This window comes from Cottoperca gobio, chromosome 4 (genome assembly GCF_900634415.1).
Source record: "Cottoperca gobio chromosome 4, fCotGob3.1, whole genome shotgun sequence".
NCBI classification, from domain to species: Eukaryota; Metazoa; Chordata; class Actinopteri; order Perciformes; family Bovichtidae; genus Cottoperca; species Cottoperca gobio.
The window spans coordinates 28,683,402-28,701,720 of NC_041358.1; the positions used below are offsets into that span (position 1 = coordinate 28,683,402).

Consider the following 18,319-nt stretch of genomic DNA (forward strand, 5'->3'; position numbering starts at 1 on the left):
GCACTAACTTCTGCTTACCGAGGAGCTCGATGTGGATGTAGCGGACCCAATACGTTCCTCCTTTCTGCTGCCAGTCACACTGCACATTCAAGTCATGAAGCCCGTCTCTGTCCAGCTTAATCACCTTCCCGACATCTCCGTCATACACTTCCTCGTACGTTCTGCAGCACTTCACCATCATCCCCACCTGCGGAGGAGTTGCTCACCTGTCAGGCGTGTGTCACATTTCATTATGAGATCTTCTGCAGTAAGGCCGCGGCGCTCACCTGAATGTTCTCTCTCACGTACACGGCATAATCGTCGTTGCTTTGGAAATCGGATCTCTTCTTAAATATTTGGCTTTCAGGCACCACTGCACCTGGAGGCTGATGCAACATTACAGATGCTATTAGTACGTTTATTTATTTAAACTATTGAGGAGGTCATTTACATGTGGAGACGCAAAAACAACTATGTGTGATAAATAAAAGTTAAAATACAGGATAATAAATAAACCAGAAGAAACCTTCTCATTATTCTAAATGTAAGGCCTTCTGCAGTTTAAGGTGCACGAGCAGAGAAGTACACGTTTAATGCATCAGCTCAGATTAATTGCATGTTGAGAAGTAACTAATTCTGCGCACGAGATTACGTGAGTTCAGAGTTAAAGGGGATGAAATATAATCATGAGATGATGAAAGAAGTACCACAGGGAACGTCTGCTCGGGCTCCTCCAGCTCCTCCAGCACCTCCTCATCAGAGTATTCGTCCGACACCGTGTCTGCGTCCGACAGCTCAGTGACGTGAACGTCTGGATGGTCCAGCAGCCAGCCCACCAGAGCCTCCACACCTGAAGTACACACTCAATTACTCTGCTATCAAATATGATCCTCAGAGACGACGCGTCGCAGCCGTGACGACGGAGTCATTTCAAGCTTCTATTGAAGTTTTTGAGTGAAGCTTCAAATGTCTGTCGTCATATTTTAAGACGTCGACACCCTAAAAACATATTTAAATGTTGTTTGAGCTGCTTATGAGTGAAAATGTTTTTGAGGCTAAACGCCAACACATGAGGATTAAAGCAGTTTAATTAAATATGTAAAAACATTCTTGTTTCACTAAATGTTGACTTTAAACGCTGCAGTTATTAGAAATGTTTGGATCACAGAGTCTAATATTATAATACTGATAATATTAGTGCAGCCTCGTCTGCATCTGCAGCTGTGCACAAATACTTCAAACACAATCAATAGATGTGCAAAGAGAACATGTGCAGCATTTCAATGTTGACTTAGAATTTGAAATACAAACATTATGAATAAAGCTTCAAAGCTTCGGACTGTGGTTGCAGCCCGAGTTGGTCTGGTGTGAACTCGTACCTGGGACACCTGAGGCGCTGCCGGTAGTTCCAGACAGAGACTTCAAGGCAAACTCGATGTTTTTCCGTACAAAGCCCATATCCATGAGCTGCAGGACGATGGGGAGGGGGGGGACGGGGGAGATCTTCTGCTTCTTCTGTTTGGGAGGTCGGACGTGTTGTATGGTGACGGGCGTGGTGGCCTCGCTGGAGCTGCTCTCCTCAAACAGCGGAGAGGACGGGTGGGCCGACTCCACGGCCAGGAACTGACACACAGCCAGAGCCGCAGCCTGCGTGTACACAGTTACTTTAAATATGTGTTTTATGTTGGATGTAAAAATATATTTATCCTAATTATCAGAGAACACTGAAGTCAAACTGTAACCAGCAGCTGTAACGTGCGCTACATCACGACGCTGAGGCCCGTACACTCACCTCCATCTCTTGCCGGTCAAAAATGGCTTTGATGGGGGAGGGCTGCGTGGCAGCGGACAGCAGCTGCTGCAGGAGGATCAGCGGAGGCAGCGGACCCTCAGGGGACAAGTCTCCCACATCAGGAGACGACACCACGGGGTCTTCTGCAAACAGAGACGTGTCATGAAAACAAACTAAATGCACCTTCGTCTCAGTTTGCATCCTCTCTCCCACACACCCACTGCTACGCGTGTCCTCACTCTCTCACACACACGCTGCTACGCGTGTCCACACACACACACGCTGCTACGCGTGTCCACGCACGCTGCTACGCGTGTCCACGCACGCTGCTACGCGTGTCCACGCACGCTGCTACGCGTGTCCACGCACGCTGCTACGCGTGTCCACGCACGCTGCTACGCGTGTCCCCGCACGCTGCTACGCGTGTCCCCGCACGCTGCTACGCGTGTCCCCGCACGCTGCTACGCGTGTCCCCGCACGCTGCTACGCGTGCCCGCGCACGCTGCTACGCGTGCCCGCGCACGCCGCACACACGCTGCCCCACACGCACACACGCTGCCCCACACACACACACGCTGCCACACACACACACACACACACACGCTGCCACACACACACACACACACACGCTGCCACACACACACACACACACACACACACACTGCCCCACACGCACACACGCTGCCCCACACACACACACGCTGCCACACACACACACACGCTGCCACACACGCTGCTACGCTGCCCCACACGCACACACGCTGCCCCACACACACACACACGCTGCCACACACACACACACACGCTGCCACACACACACACACACACGCTGCCACACACACACACACACGCTGCCACACACACACACACACGCTGCCACACACACACACACACGCTGCCACACACACACACACACGCTGCCACACACACGCTGCCACACACACACACACACGCTGCCACACACACACACACACACACACACACGCTGCCACACACACACACACACACACACACACACACACACACAACATAGAAAGCGTTTCTCCAGCGCTGAACTGGACTGAACATCAACAGTTGTCACTTCTCTGGGAGAGTCTCACCACTGGGGTTTGGTCCGATGTCCAGAACGGCCGCCTGCGAGAGGATCTGCCTGAGTTTGTCCTGATGAGAGAGCAGAGCGCGTCCTGCCTTTAAGATGTACAGCCTCAGCTGCTGGCAGCGCAGCAGGTGGACGTCCACCTGGTCAGCTGGAAACACAATATCTTTACATCCTTAATATCGCAAATCTAATGGTCGATCATCACTTCGATATACGAACCGATCAGCACAAGCATACAGGGGACGTTTCCGTCTTACAAGATGTGTACGAGTCACATGTGAGATCATTAGGTCTCGAGGATTCTGTACCTGTCAGCCCTCGACTCAGAGATTTCTTCATGCGTTTCTCCAGTTTGCTTCCAGCCAGGCTGACGAGCTGAGCCCAAACTGCCAGCATGGGCTCAGAGAAGGGCAGGTTCTGCACACTGAAGGACACTGCAGGCAGCTGCGGGGAAAACAAAACACTATTTCATTGGTCTAAAGGAAGTTAAAGGAAACGCTCAGCTGACACGAGTAAATGCTTCCATACCGGTTTGAGATGGCTGAGCAGGCAAACCCTGCAGGTCCTCATCTCAGAAAACTGGACGGTGATGCGTCCTTTCGGGGTGATGCGAGTGACGGTTCCCTCTCCATATTCCTCGTGAATAACTTGGCCTCCGAGTCTGAGGCGCCCATCGATTCCTCCGATGACGGCCATCACCGCCATCAGACAGCCCACTCGAGGACCGTCGGAGTCGGGAAAGAACTCCTCTAGGAAACACTGACAGAGAGAGGAGACATTTATTATCAGAACTCACTTCAAACACACGTAGAGTCCTGCAACAACTCTTACTGCTTCAGACTGGCAGCTGGCGATAACGTCTCCAATGGAGCTCAGCTGAGCGTTGATGTAATCATTGATCATGCTGTTCCACTGGCCGAGGTAGTGCAGCGTGCGCAGGACAGACACTATCTCCTCCGCCAGGGTGCTGCTGTGAGTGGCTGTGAGAGAGGCCTGAGGGCGGGACTTCCTCCTTCGCAGGGAGCCCTCTGTGCAGAGCAAGCAGCACATTAATAATACATCATAAAAACATCAGATCTTCAGACAGCGTGACTTGTGAACGCACCTCTGAGAAGCGGCAGGTCTGAGGAGCAGGTGCTCAGCAGGCTTCCCAAGAAGTTGAACAATTTCTCCACCAGGAACTTCATGTCCTGCGTGCGCTCCGTCTTTTCCCACGAGGGCAAGATGGCCTGCAGGAGACGCAGCGCCAGGATCTGAAACACAAAGTTGGTTTACATCCTGAAATGTTTGTGATGACATGTTGCAAAATAATCATTATATACACGATTATAGGATTTAAATATCGCAATCATTATTTTCATGACTTTACAAAGATTATGGTGTTTTAAAATAAATAAACACTTCACATCATTTATGTTAATTGGGATTCTTCTTCTTCAGATACAGCGTTCACTGACTGAGGAACAGCTTCTTTGTGATATTTTATATCTATGTGTTAAACATGAAGCTTCTTCTGTCTGCAGGAGTTCCTCCCTCTTCACAACTGTTGAAGCTTCTTCTGTCTGCAGGAGTTCCTCCCTCTTCACAACTGTTGAAGCTTCTTCTGTCTGCAGGAGTTCCTCCCTCTTCACAGCTGAAGCTTCTTCTGTCTGCAGGAGTTCCTCCCTCTTCACAGCTGAAGCTTCTTCTGTCTGCAGGAGTTCCTCCCTCTTCACAGCTGTTGAAGCTTCTTCTGTCTGCAGGAGTTCCTCCCTCTTCACAACTGTTGAAGCTTCTTCTGTCTGCAGGAGTTCCTCCCTCTTCACAACTGTTGAAGCTTCTTCTGTCTGCAGGAGTTCCTCCCTCTTCACAGCTGAAGCTTCTTCTGTCTGCAGGAGTTCCTCCCTCTTCACAGCTGAAGCTTCTTCTGTCTGCAGGAGTTCCTCCTTCTTCACAACTGTTGAAGCTTCTTCTGGCTGCAGGAGTTCCTCCCTCTTCACAACTGTTGAAGCTTCTTCTGTCTGCAGGAGTTCCTCCTTCTTCACAGCTGAAGCTTCTTCTGTCTGCAGGAGTTCCTCCCTCTTCACAACTGTTGAAGCTTCTTCTGTCTGCAGGAGTTCCTCCTTCTTCACAGCTGAAGCTTCTTCTGTCTGCAGGAGTTCCTCCCTCTTCACAGCTGAAGCTTCTTCTGTCTGCAGGAGTTCCTCCCTCTTCACAACTGTTGAAGCTTCTTCTGTCTGCAGGAGTTCCTCCCTCTTCACAGCTGTTGAAGCTTCTTCTGTCTGCAGGAGTTCCTCCCTCTTCACAGCTGAAGCTTCTTCTGTCTGCAGGAGTTCCTCCCTCTTCACAGCTGAAGCTTCTTCTGTCTGCAGGAGTTCCTCCTTCTTCACAGCTGAAGCTTCTTCTGTCTGCAGGAGTTCCTCCCTCTTCACAGCTGAAGCTTCTTCTGTCTGCAGGAGTTCCTCCTTCTTCACAACTGAAGCTTCTTCTGTCTGCAGGAGTTCCTCCTTCTTCACAACTGTTGAAGCTTCTTCTGTCTGCAGGAGTTCCCCCCTCTTCACAGCTGAAGCTTCTTCTGTCTGCAGGAGTTCCTCCTTCTTCACAGCTGAAGCTTCTTCTGTCTGCAGGAGTTCCTCCTTCTTCACAGCTGTTGAAGCTTCTTCTGTCTGCAGGAGTTCCTCCCTCTTCACAGCTGAAGCTTCTTCTGTCTGCAGGAGTTCCTCCTTCTTCACAGCTGAAGCTTCTTCTGTCTGCAGGAGTTCCTCCTTCTTCACAACTGAAGCTTCTTCTGTCTGCAGGAGTTCCTCCTTCTTCACAACTGTTGAAGCTTCTTCTGTCTGCAGGAGTTCCCCCCTCTTCACAGCTGAAGCTTCTTCTGTCTGCAGGAGTTCCTCCCTCTTCACAGCTGAAGCTTCTTCTGTCTGCAGGAGTTCCTCCTTCTTCACAGCTGAAGCTTCTTCTGTCTGCAGGAGTTCCTCCTTCTTCACAGCTGTTGAAGCTTCTTCTGTCTGCAGGAGTTCCTCCCTCTTCACAGCTGAAGCTTCTTCTGTCTGCAGGAGTTCCTCCCTCTTCACAACTGTTGAAGCTTCTTCTGTCTGCAGGAGTTCCTCCCTCTTCACAGCTGTTGAAGCTTCTTCTGTCTGCAGGAGTTCCTCCCTCTTCACAACTGTTGAAGCTTCTTCTGTCTGCAGGAGTTCCTCCCTCTTCACAGCTGTTGAAGCTTCTTCTGTCTGCAGGAGTTCCTCCTTCTTCACAGCTGAAGCTTCTTCTGTCTGCAGGAGTTCCTCCCTCTTCACAACTGTTGAAGCTTCTTCTGTCTGCAGGAGTTCCTCCCTCTTCACAGCTGAAGCTTCTTCTGTCTGCAGGAGTTCCTCCCTCTTCACAACTGTTGAAGCTTCTTCTGTCTGCAGGAGTTCCTCCCTCTTCACAGCTGAAGCTTCTTCTGTCTGCAGGAGTTCCTCCCTCTTCACAGCTGAAGCTTCTTCTGTCTGCAGGAGTTCCTCCTTCTTCACAGCTGAAGCTTCTTCTGTCTGCAGGAGTTCCTCCCTCTTCACAGCTGAAGCTTCTTCTGTCTGCAGGAGTTCCTCCTTCTTCACAGCTGAAGCTTCTTCTGTCTGCAGGAGTTCCTCCTTCTTCACAACTGTTGAAGCTTCTTCTGTCTGCAGGAGTTCCTCCCTCTTCACATTTTCTTGACTTAATTCTCTGAACTCCTGTTTCCTCTCCTGTGAGCTCAGAGCTCTGCAGTCTCAGGAACTGATGTGAACTTCAGAGTGTGTAGCTGCTGACGAGGGTCAACACACACTGATGTTCATCTTTATGAGAACACAAGTACGAACACTTCTGCAGGTTAAGAACACGCATCAATCTGACGGGGAGATTTCTTTTTTATTATGGAGACTCATGATCCCACCTGTCTCTGCAGAGTGATGGCGTTGAAGGAGTGGTGTCCCTCAACAATTCGGATGAGCAGGCCGATCCACGCAGAGGTGCTGAGCGTGCTGCACATCTGTGGCATGAGAGCGATGCTGCGTATGAAGCCCAGCGTAGACCAGCTCCTGTGCTGCTCCCGAGACACCAGCCTGTGGGAGTGACAGCCTGACAGCAAAGACGGCTCCATTTAGAATACGATAATAGGCAACAACTATAAAAAGAAGCTCTTTATCGACAGTGCGGTTCAGCTACCTGACTTGTCATTAGCTCCACTCTCCACAAGCATCCTCAGCAGCCCGCAGAGGGTGCGAGTGGCGTCGGTCTGCAGCACCTCTGCGTAGATGCCAGCTGTGAGAGACAAAGTCTTCAGCAGGTTGACGGTGCTGTTCAGCATCATGGCTGTCGGGTGGCTGCTCTTCTCCATCAGCTCGCCTTCTGGAATGATAAAAGTCATTATTTGAAGCCCACACTCGTCACTGAGGTGATTTGTACCGAGTGTGGTGAGCTGACCTGTGTCGTCCTCTGTGTCCGAGTCCTCAGTGGGGGGCTGGGCAGCAGGTGGGGGCTCTGCCAGCTTGAGGTCATATTTGCCCTCTTTGCCCATCCTGTAGGAGTTGGTGCTGCTCGTATCCCACTGGACCCTGATCCAGCCGTCCTCGCCCAGCTCCCCGATGACCCGGCCGAGCCCCGGTGCCGGGCCGTCCTGGACAGAACGTGCACGAGTCAAATACTGAACTGAGGGTTCATGTAGGAGCGCTGCACAAAGCTTCAATAGTTACTGTCATACTGCGCCACCTGTGCAGCTCAGTTACCATGGTTACGCTTCAATCAGCTACCGACTCACAACTTCTCAAATAAATAACAAAGATAAAAAACAAGAAGACGAGAACGTTTTCAAAGTGCCAACACAAAATCCAAAGTTAGTTTAACGAAGACAGGACTCGACAAACACTGGTATAATAATATAATAAAGCGAATAATATACTGAATACAGGAAAAGTTAATGTTGACTAGAACTGTCTTGTGTTCCACACGTTATTTAACTTCAAACCTTCTGAGGAACTACGAACCTCCTCTCAACACGAGGGGATAATGAAGGGAAGCACTCAGATCAGACGCGTCGTTGGTCCTTAAGCTCATTATATTTATACAAGTGCTGCACCAACGACCAAACGTGTAAAATGGCTACCTGATCTCCCCATTTCCAGTCCACTCCCCTCATAACTCTGGTGCCGATCTTCATCATGGCAGCCAGCTCGGGGCCGGAGGCAGGGAGGGGGGTGGGGGCAGCCTCCTTTCTGGACTCCTCCAGGACTGTGGCTGAGCCTCCATGTGCACATAGACTCAGGTCCTCCTCACTGCTGTCTGAGCTGGGCCCTGAAACAACACGAGACACATCAGACCCCTCCATCGTGCAACAGCCTGCAGGTGTTGGAGCGGGCAGCACTCACCTATGAGCCGCAGGATGCTCTGTGTGAGGGCCAGTATGCCCGAGTTCAGTAAGAGACTGAGGCTGTTGGACCCGTGTTTCAGGGACAGCATGTGTATCATGGCCAGAAGGAAGCGGGCTTGTGGAATGGTGCCCAGACTCGGTCCTGCCGGGTTCTCGTTGGTGATGGTCTGCAAGGGAACAGGCTGCACACCTGGTGAAGATCCACGGGTTAGTTCTCAGGTATAAAGTGCCTAATTCATTTCTATAATTAAAAGTGCGGCATAAATAAACCAAAAAACATTTATTTCATTTCACATTAATAAATAAACGTGTGAACTTCGCTCACCGAGCTCTTTGAAGCGCGTGCTGGCCTCCAGCAGGACGTTGCGAACATTGTGGATGGCCCAGGAGTACAACTTGCCGAAGGTCACCTCTAAGAGCATGCGGTTGAAGGGGGGGATCAGATCCACGTCCTTCAGGCAGTCAGTCAGGGGCTCTCTGAGAAGACCGGGTGAAACATGAGGCTGAACATCACGGTGACATTATCATTAGTGGGTCACATTACTGCACTGATCCCGTTACACGACAGTCTTCAAGTTGTTTACACTACACCAGTGATCGGGGGGGGGGGGGGGGGGGTCCATGTCCATGAGAGAGACAGACGAAGCTAAACATAATTAATTTGTTCTCTGATATTTCTCTCGTCCTGTAACTTCAGAACCTTTTCTTCACTACAGGATTTGAACTTCACACTCTGATCTGAAGCTTTTTCCAAACCGCAAGAAGGAAACCTGAGCTCAAAGCGGACGACTTACCCAATGTTGGTCCCTTCTGGTATGACCCTTTGCCAGCCACAGAACATTGCGTACTGCACAGACGGCAGCAGGAAGGTTTTGGAGGCCAGCTTCAGCATGGTGTCGATGCCCTCCAGCCTCACCTCCGCCCTCTCCAGCTGTAGCAGAATATAAAGTCTTTACAACATCCTGGTGTTTCCTACTCCATCACAATGACTTCTGTGAAGATGCGTCGTCTACAAATCACCTGTTTGAGAAGGCACTTCCTCATCTTCTCCACATCCAGCGGCTCCTCCTTCAGGGCGAACTCCACGATGGTGGCCATGAGGCTGGACTGGGAGAAGACTCCCTGGACGCTGCGTTTCAGCCACCGGTACTTCTGCACATTGGTTACAGTGCTAAGAAGAGGATGCCACTTGTCCTGTTGTGAAGTCATGAAATAAGACAGAAATGTCAAATCAAATTTTTTTATATATATATATAAAAATATATATATATATATATATATATAAATATATATATATATATATATATATATATAAATATATATATATATATATATATATATATATATATATTATATATATATATATATATATATCTATATATATATATATATATATATATATATATATAAAAAAAATATATATATATATATATATCTATATATATATATATATATATATATATATATATATATATATATATATATATATATATATATATCTATATATATATACCAATATCACAAATTATACATGTCTCAGTGTTTACAGACTGTACAGGATACAACACCCTCTGTCCTCAGACACTCTGTCCTTAGACCCTCTGTCCTCATCAGACCCTCTGTCCTCATCAGACCCTCTGTCCTCATCAGACCCTCTGTCCTCATCAGACCCTCTGTCCTCATCAGACCCTCTGTCATCAGACCCTCTGTCCTCAGACCCTCTGTCCTTAGACCCTCTGTCCTTAGACCCTCTGTCATCAGACCCTCTGTCCTCAGACCCTCTGTCCTCAGACCCTCTGTCCTCAGACCCTCTGTCCTCAGACCCTCTGTCCTCAGACCCTCTGTCCTCAGACCCTCTGTCCTTACACCCTCGCATCGCACAAGGAAAGACTTCCTAAAAGAAACCCCATAATTAAAGGGGGAACATGTTAGAAACCTCAGGGAGAGACTGAGGAGGGATCCCTCTCCCAGGACGCACAGTAGATGTCGTGTGTACAGGATAAACAACGTAATGTCTGCAAACTGAGCTGTCAACATATGAAGAGCCCTTCACTAAACATTTATTATGTTATACGAGCCAAACCACCTAAATGTGTTGAACATTTAATCAGCAAGAGAAAATGTAAATAAAAGCGTGATTCCATCCACTAGCACTAAGATATAAGAGATAAGCTGTAGGTGGAAAACCATTATACCAATGTAGAAGAAGACGACGGCATTAAAAATGTAGAAAACTAAAAAGGTGAATCTGACATCAGATCTGCGAGGAGGAGAACAGGTTTCCTCTCTACAGTGGACATTGAAGTCATTTGCTTCATGTACGCAATCTTTTATGGATTCAAACTTCAATAACTTTAATAACTTAGCAATATTTTTGCAATTTTCTGCGTCTCCAGCTCGAAGGTTGTTCTCGATTCTCCGACAGAAGGTAACCGGGACACGATTGGACCTGGAGTTTAATGTCAAAATTATGCAACAAAACATTGAGAGGAAGATCATGAATCAGAGGCTGCCTCTATATTCCAATACTGAAGCTCCATGAACGCACCTTGGACGTCTTGCTCGTGGGAGACTTCCTGTCAGCAGGTGTGGGGCTGATGTGGGCGTTAAGTTCTTCTTCATTGGTCCCTTCGTTCTCCAGCTTTGGCTCTTCTATGTCAGCAGACTCTGACTTCTTAGGCACTAAAAAAACAAATTTAAATGATTTAAATTCAGAAATAATAGTTAAAATATTAATAATACACTTTATTTAAATAGCACTTCTCAAAACAAAGTTATAAAATAAAAACGGTAGACAAAGAAAAACTATTTTAAAAAGAGGCTAAAAGTTATTCAACAAAGAGCAGAAAGATATAATGTTTTTTAATAAGTGACTTAACCTCTGAACGCTTATAAAATCTACTTTAATAGCTCACCTCTTTTTTTCCGTCGGTCCCTGATGAGCTTCTGGGTGATCCTCCTCCAGCGGGGCTGCGAGCTCAGCAGCTTCAGTTTGGACACGATGGACAGGTCGTTGCTCACGGCTGGACGCAGCTCGTTGAACAGGAAGCGCAGACGCTCGATGACGGGAGCGCACACCTCCTTGTAAGAGCGACCTTGTTCCTGATGAGTCTGAAACAAGATCCAACGCATCATTCAAAGCATCATCTCTCCTTGTGTTACTCCGCTGCGGTACAAGAGCTCCAGGCGGTGATCGTACCTTGATTAGAGAACACTTCGCCTGGTAGACCATGCGGCACACGTCAATCACAGATTTAGGGAGGGACCCTCTGTTTCCCTTGGTCCACCCCCAAGGCACACTGACAGACAAGTGAGAGAGCAATGTGGCCTGTGACAGGAAGAGGTGCGACATTAAACTGCTGCTCTTCTAACAATCACAATTTATAGACAGAAGGAGCGAAATATCTTAGCAAAATAGTATATCCATAAAATACTACTCTCCTTTTATATCTTTGAAGACACCTCAAATTATACATTTATAAATAAAAAACATTTCAAATGTACTCGTTTTTTTGTTATTCTTCTCCCTACATTGTTATTTTTATACCATGAAATATCTTCACTAACTTTTATAATAGAAACCTGGAAGACGTTTACGTGTAATGAATCAACATTGGGGCCAAGTGTAATCATTTAAGGTGAGAAGACAGAAAAGTTTGTGATCGTGGAAGTGCAGAAAGGAAAGATTGAGACTAAATGAGTTCCTAATTCCTCCTCAAGCAGCGGCCTGAGAGCAGTTGCTTGGTTACCGAGGTCTTGATGTTTGAGCAGGCAGCAGAGCAGCAGGCGGCCGACTTCCTCCACAGGATGCTCCAGGGGGAAGGTGATGGGTGTGATGAGATGGTACTGCTTACAGCAACGCTCTATTTGGCATAGGAAGTCCTACAATGGAACAAACAAAAAGATGTATTAGATAAAGATTATTTATTGGGGAGTTTTCTTTTACGTTTACAAGCACTAAATATAACAAACAATATTCCTACTTCTTGTTTACATGCAGAAGTAGTTACTCCGATTAACATCATCACGTCAAATATGGAAAGAAACTAGGAGTGTTTCTCCTTCTGTACTTCTTGCATCTCTCCCCCAGCCTTGCAAACTGTTGGCTCATTGGTGTGCGTGTTAATAAAACCTAATAAGACATATTCTGAATGCGTTCTATACACTAATGCATATTCCACACGTCTTCATCTGACAAGAATAAGCCTGATTCTCAATATCCGAACAGATATTGTTTCTGTGACCCCTGTCTAAAGCAGATTATGGTCCTGAGTAATAGCGCATGTAAACACAGCGATAGCGCATGTAGACACAGCGTTAGCGCATGTAGACACAGCGTTGGCGCATGTAGACACAGCGTTGGCGCATGTAGACACAGCGTTGGCGCATGTAGACACAGCGTTGGCGCATGTAGACACAGCGTTGGCGCATGTAGACACAGCGTTGGCGCATGTAAACACAGCGTTGGCGCATGTAAACACAGCGTTGGCGCATGTAAACACAGCGTTGGCGCATGTAAACACAGCGTTAGCGCATGTAGACACAGCGTTAGCGCATGTAGACACAGCGTTAGCGCATGTAGACACAGCGTTAGCGCATGTAGACACAGCGTTAGCGCATGTAGACACAGCGTTAGCGCATGTAAACACAGCGTTAGCGCATGTAGACACAGCGTTAGCGGCATGTAGACACAGCGTTAGCGCATGTAGACAGTGTGGCCGCCTGTACCTTCACAGTGTGGTCCTGAGTGTTGTTGTCAGCAATGGCCTGCAGGAAAGGCTGTGCGTGGTCATTGAGGGTTATCCTTCGGGAGTAGAGTTTGGCCTTGTCTGGAGTGGTCGTCCCCAGGGAGCTGCAGTGGTCTTCATCCTTCTCTTCGTTGTAGTTATAGTGGATCTGACTGGTCTGCAGACCCCCGGAGAATATGGAGGACTGGAGCCATTCTGAGCAAAGAGAGAAGTTGCCGTTAGAGTTGAAACCAATTAAAAATGCAGTGCTTGGGATCGTGATAAAATGATTGAACCCACTGGCACATTCGATCTCCATGGGGGACAGGGGGTGCTCTTGGCCAGGTAGGAGGCGTGGAGGCCGAGCAGCAGGCCGAGGTTCCTCTCGGTGTCAATGAGCGGGGAGGAGAGACTGCTGAGGTCGGGAGTGGTGACCGTCTCCTGGTTAGGCTGCAGATGTGAAAAACATCAAAATATCAAAGACTGGAACAAATAATGATGAAGAATAGAATTCATTTGGAGAACGTGGATTGGGACAGCTGGTACCTCCATGTACTGGCCAACACAGAAGGCCTGCATGGACTCTCTGGTGTCCTCAAACTGCAGAGCAGCTTCCAAAGCCACCACCGGGTCCTCTCCTGCAAACTGGGCTGTAAGACCAAGACAACATTAACATCCGGCGCCAGTCAGTGACCTTCTTTACTTCTGAACACAAGTGAACACAAACCAATGAAGTTTAAATTCTTGCTGACTCATTATGTCACAGCTACGGAAGCCCGGAGCGCAAAGTGAGATTTAGTTTTCTGGTTTTCTTAAGAACAGATAATATTTAAACGTTTCTGAGAAAAACTCCATTGAAAACAAGTTTCCATCAGGAAATAACAGCTGAAATATTTCAGGATCAAAGTGTTTGTTGTTGTAAAACTCAACAAACCAGATTTAATTCCAGCTTCTAGAACTCGTCTCAACTTTATCTCAACTGCTCTTAAGTACTAAAGTCAGGAGAGAAATCTCTTAGATCAGATCTCACTTGACCTCTCAGGGCTTCCGTACAATCTCTTTCTAGAAACCATCTTTTAACCTCACCCAGGATACTGTTTCCTGCGAGCGACTGGGACTGAGCCTGGAAGTCCTTGATGTCATAGACCTTTCCGTCAATGACGGTCCAGAAACCTCCATCTTTGTTGTGGTTCTCCAGGTCCGCCTTGCGAATGAGGGAAACCTCCTCGTTGTTTTTGGAACTTTGTCCTGTGAAGAAGGACCCTGCCACAGCAGAACAAGAGCTAGTTACATTCTACACCATCTTCATCTCAGATTTAGAAGATCCAGGATTCTTATCTTCTCACAGCAGTGACTTTGTGAAACACAATCGGTATTATACCATAATGCCTGGCCAGGCCAGATCCTCGTTATCGTCCCTCTCGTGTCCCGGGGCGAGGTGGTTGAACCGGTCCACGTGCTCCAGGAGTCCAGCCAGGAGTGGGATGGAACCGGTCTCCTGCATTAGACCCGCATCAATGGTGAGGAGGAGGACGATGGACACCACCAGCTCAGGCAGCAGCACTCCTTTAAGAGAAGAAACAGCATCCATAGCGGTCACACGGTTCTTCAGAAGGTCTGCTGCACGTATAGATTCAGCACTGTGTGAGAGCGACTACCTGTTAGATCTCCTTCAATAACTCGAGAGACTTCAGCAAAGTGGCGGCGACCAGTCGAGGCGATACTTGTTGCCACTGGCAGGATGTCTCCGATGTGCGTACACAGCAGGGCGATGTACTTTTTTAACAGGGAACCAACACCCAGAAGCTCAGGATCTGCAAATACCAAATAAATATCCAAACATATAGTAAACTATGTGAGGGAAAGAAGGGAACTACTTTTCCTTGAAGTACTTGAACTACATTTACTGCACAATCAGCACTTTTCCTTAAGTAATGTTGTAAATGCAGGACTTTTAAACTGTGTTTAGTCCTTTTACTGAAGTAAAGAATCTGCTCTTATCTGAAAGACGTTTGGGTTGGAACACACGACTACTGTATCCATTGACATTCTCGGTGCCGTTGACGCCCAGGTAGAGCTTGCTGACCAGCAGCCTCTGGAAGCGCAGCAGGCAGGTCCAGAGACGCAGAGCGTTCCTTGCTCACCGGCTCTGCCTCTAAATAGTTGGAGATACGGCGAGGCAACGTCCTTCAGCTCGCAATGGTTTGAGAAGCGATGTTCCTGCAACAGTCAAGTCGTGTTTTTATAACTCAATATAACAAATCTGCTCCTCAGGGGGCTTTACGATCTATTCAGCATACGACACTTTAACAGGAAAGGACTGGAGAGAAACCTCAGGAAAACAGTGAATCTGCTCGCAGACAGCAGGTGTTACTCTGTATCCTACGGCAAAGAGCAGGTACCCTCAACAGCTTGTGCACAAGCTGCACCAGCGGCAGGCTTTTGCTTCCCCGCTGACTCGTAGATGCCCGTGTTGATGAGGTCTTTGTCCAGCATGGCGCGACACCGATGCATGGTGGAAGCGTTGGCCTCCTGCTCATCAATCTCCTTCTCTTTCTGAGCCTCCTTCTTGGCTTCAATATCCTGTCGTGGTATAAATGTGTAAAGTGATTCCTGTATTCAGGAAGATATTTTAATTTCTAAAATGATGCATTAGTTGTTATAATAGTTCTCCAAGTGCATAAAAAATAATCTAATGTCACAAAAAGTCTTTAAATTTAACCCAGACTTTGGCATTTAACTAAAACATTTTCCCAATGCAAGACATTTAATGACACTTTAATTCAAGCTGAAGTTTTATTTTCTCCATGTTGCACAAATAGCAGAAGCACGTTCGCCGTGAACATGAAGAGAAGCAGAAACCCGCTGACCTGTATCTCAGCGGTGATGGCCGCATTCAGTGCAGACTCCAACCCTCCGTCAGCCATCAGGCTGCTGACCAGCAGGTCGATCATGAAGCGACGTCCGGGGCTCACGCTCATCTCGTTTCCGGATGCTGGGGAACAAATATGAAATCCTCCGTCTCAACCCTTTATACACTTACATATCAAAATGAACAGAGTTAATGGAATATTAAGTGTTTAATCAGCGATAGAAGATGATGTGCACTCACCAGCATTAGCAGAGTGAAGACAAAGCCCGCGCCCTCTCCCTCCGCAGGGGGCAGCAGCACTGACCAGCCACTTTGCAGCACTGCTTGGGAGGGCAGCTTGCACGAGTTGAGCACCCCGGACATTGCTAGCGAGTACGACCACCGTCTGTTGATGTTGTTGAGCAGCACGCTGCCGAGCCCCGAGTCCCAGCTCGTCCGGATCGCACCTGGTTACTTATGGCGCGTGAGCTGAGGAGGGAGGCGTTACAGATGAACTTATTGTGATTAATACTCTGCTGTTGCCAACGTTAGGAATTATTAGGCACTGGACTTAATGCAAGAAACTCAGATTTGTTCCTTGTACGAGTCCAGAACTTGCAGCAGCAGTCATGTGTAGCTGGTCCTGCCGTTCATCCAACGTTTCACCATTTATGCTTTGTATATTGAATTACTTTGAAGCACATATACAATTATTGTGACATTTTCCTGCATTTCAAATTTTAATATAATTCTAAATGTTTTCATATCGCCGAAGGATTTCATAACTTAAAAGCTACAATATGAACATCTCAAACTGCAAAACAACTTAAATGATGCACTAATTCACAGATACTTTGGGCTTTAGCAGGTCCCTTAATGCCACTGCAGGTAAAGATGCCACCTGTGTGGACGCACTTATCTGAAGCGTCTGCTGAATGTGAAAGTTTAGATGAGAATGTGAAACTGTTCCTGCATGAGGCCCATTGTGTGTGGTGAACAGGAGCGGAGGTGTGGAGGTACCTGGAGTCTGAGCAGGTTGAGAGTGGCGACTACTATGCACTCCTTCTCCTGTGGGGGGGGCCAGTCTGCGCTGCCGTCCATCCCGTCGCTCACCTGTCGCAGGAGCAGGTCCAGCTGCTCAAAGGTCACGGGGCAAACATCCACCACGAAGGGAACACGCTGCCCAACGGACCACTCTGAGCACGAGGACCAGGCGAAGCTCTGAACACAAACAAACATGTTCTGAGTTTTGGTTCGACATTATGAGCATTTAAAACCCATCAACAATCAGGTGATGCGTCACCTGTCCTGGGCCGCAGGAGATCCCCACGATGTGTTTGGAGTCGAGCCCCGGGAGAGCCTTGGGCTGCTTCTTGTTAGAAAAGAGTGTGTCGAAGTGTTGGAGCTTATCGTTGCTGCCCCAACTGTGCACCTCCCCGTCGTCAGTGAGCGCCAGACAGTGTGTGGAGCCCACAGCGACATCCACCACTTTCTTTCCTGCTTACAAACATGACAGACAGAAATCAGTCTTTGTTTCCTAAAAGCTCTTTGTGTCTATAATGCATCATAAACATACTTATAATGCTTCATAAACATACTTATAATGCATCATAAACACACTTATAATGCATCATAAACATACTTATAATGCATTATAAGTATGTTTATGATGCATTATAAGTGTGTTTATAGACGTGGGCTTTTGTAGAAAGTTCTACGTCTTTATCGTCTTCGTTTCACTTTCACCCTGTAGACTGTCGAGAAACTTTGATATCTAACGTGTCTCATCGGTGCCGTGACCGAGGCGCTGATTCTCCCTTCCCCCAGGTGTACACCTGACCATCTTTTGGTGAGGGCCACTGAGAACTGGCTGCCGCAGCACACCTTCACGATGTCCAGGGTCCTGCAGTTTCTCCACCAGTTTTGGGGGTCTTGCAGCCATCGCTGCCTCCTCGGCCCAAGCTTTACCGTAGTCTCCGTCCCCCCCAGGCACCAAACCTGACCTGTAACACAGAAGGTGATGAGTCACAAGTCAGAGCCCGAGGGAGGAAATCTCTACGAAGACTCTTCCAGGTAAAACACTCTCCATGTTACATTTTAACAGCTGGTTAAAAAACACTTCTTACCGTTCTCCGTCACAGCAAGTGTTTTGTGCGTCGCCACTTCCACACGCCACATCCGTCACCTTCAGTCCCTTCAGCGCCGTCACCAGCATGGGTTGTGGTCTGGTCCTCACTGGAGCCTGGAACGCAGTCGGAAGAAAATTCTTCAGCGGTGAATGAAAGACAGAGACGTTAGTATCCAGCGGGCTCCATGGCAGACGGAGCTTACCGTGGCCCAGCCGACCGTAAGTTCCCCCGGCCCCACGTGTAGAGCTCGCCGTCAGCAGTAATCACGGCGCTGTACGTGCTCCCACAAGCTATGTGCACCACATGCTTTCCTGTCTGTTTCCCATTGAAGGCTTGCAATCATTATGGGCTCTTCTAGATACCTGGAAGAGAAAGAAACG

General features: G+C 47.9%; 1 protein-coding gene across 1 annotated transcript in view; it reads right to left on the reverse strand.

The window, feature by feature from the left end:
• Positions 1 to 18,319, reverse strand: part of herc2 (HECT and RLD domain containing E3 ubiquitin protein ligase 2) — a 56,711-nt gene that overhangs the window by 28,012 nt on the left and 10,380 nt on the right. Inside the window, 51 exon segments of the mRNA XM_029429034.1 lie at positions 19 to 187; positions 267 to 365; positions 687 to 829; positions 1,359 to 1,626; positions 1,772 to 1,914; positions 2,872 to 3,018; positions 3,179 to 3,314; positions 3,399 to 3,629; positions 3,702 to 3,898; positions 3,976 to 4,123; positions 6,760 to 6,944; positions 7,032 to 7,214; positions 7,290 to 7,482; positions 7,969 to 8,156; positions 8,231 to 8,422; positions 8,558 to 8,709; positions 9,027 to 9,163; positions 9,253 to 9,426; positions 10,781 to 10,914; positions 11,148 to 11,343; positions 11,432 to 11,497; positions 11,499 to 11,560; positions 11,982 to 12,114; positions 12,961 to 13,175; positions 13,260 to 13,286; positions 13,289 to 13,409; positions 13,506 to 13,609; positions 14,046 to 14,223; positions 14,341 to 14,525; positions 14,618 to 14,773; positions 14,994 to 15,069; positions 15,071 to 15,181; positions 15,365 to 15,400; positions 15,402 to 15,542; positions 15,830 to 15,954; positions 16,068 to 16,251; positions 16,253 to 16,284; positions 16,809 to 17,031; positions 17,114 to 17,307; positions 17,557 to 17,624; positions 17,626 to 17,657; positions 17,659 to 17,709; positions 17,711 to 17,737; positions 17,739 to 17,771; positions 17,774 to 17,801; positions 17,927 to 17,958; positions 17,960 to 18,028; positions 18,030 to 18,052; positions 18,142 to 18,160; positions 18,162 to 18,272; positions 18,274 to 18,301. Coding sequence (XP_029284894.1) covers positions 19 to 187; positions 267 to 365; positions 687 to 829; positions 1,359 to 1,626; positions 1,772 to 1,914; positions 2,872 to 3,018; positions 3,179 to 3,314; positions 3,399 to 3,629; positions 3,702 to 3,898; positions 3,976 to 4,123; positions 6,760 to 6,944; positions 7,032 to 7,214; positions 7,290 to 7,482; positions 7,969 to 8,156; positions 8,231 to 8,422; positions 8,558 to 8,709; positions 9,027 to 9,163; positions 9,253 to 9,426; positions 10,781 to 10,914; positions 11,148 to 11,343; positions 11,432 to 11,497; positions 11,499 to 11,560; positions 11,982 to 12,114; positions 12,961 to 13,175; positions 13,260 to 13,286; positions 13,289 to 13,409; positions 13,506 to 13,609; positions 14,046 to 14,223; positions 14,341 to 14,525; positions 14,618 to 14,773; positions 14,994 to 15,069; positions 15,071 to 15,181; positions 15,365 to 15,400; positions 15,402 to 15,542; positions 15,830 to 15,954; positions 16,068 to 16,251; positions 16,253 to 16,284; positions 16,809 to 17,031; positions 17,114 to 17,307; positions 17,557 to 17,624; positions 17,626 to 17,657; positions 17,659 to 17,709; positions 17,711 to 17,737; positions 17,739 to 17,771; positions 17,774 to 17,801; positions 17,927 to 17,958; positions 17,960 to 18,028; positions 18,030 to 18,052; positions 18,142 to 18,160; positions 18,162 to 18,272; positions 18,274 to 18,301 — 6,305 coding nt within the window.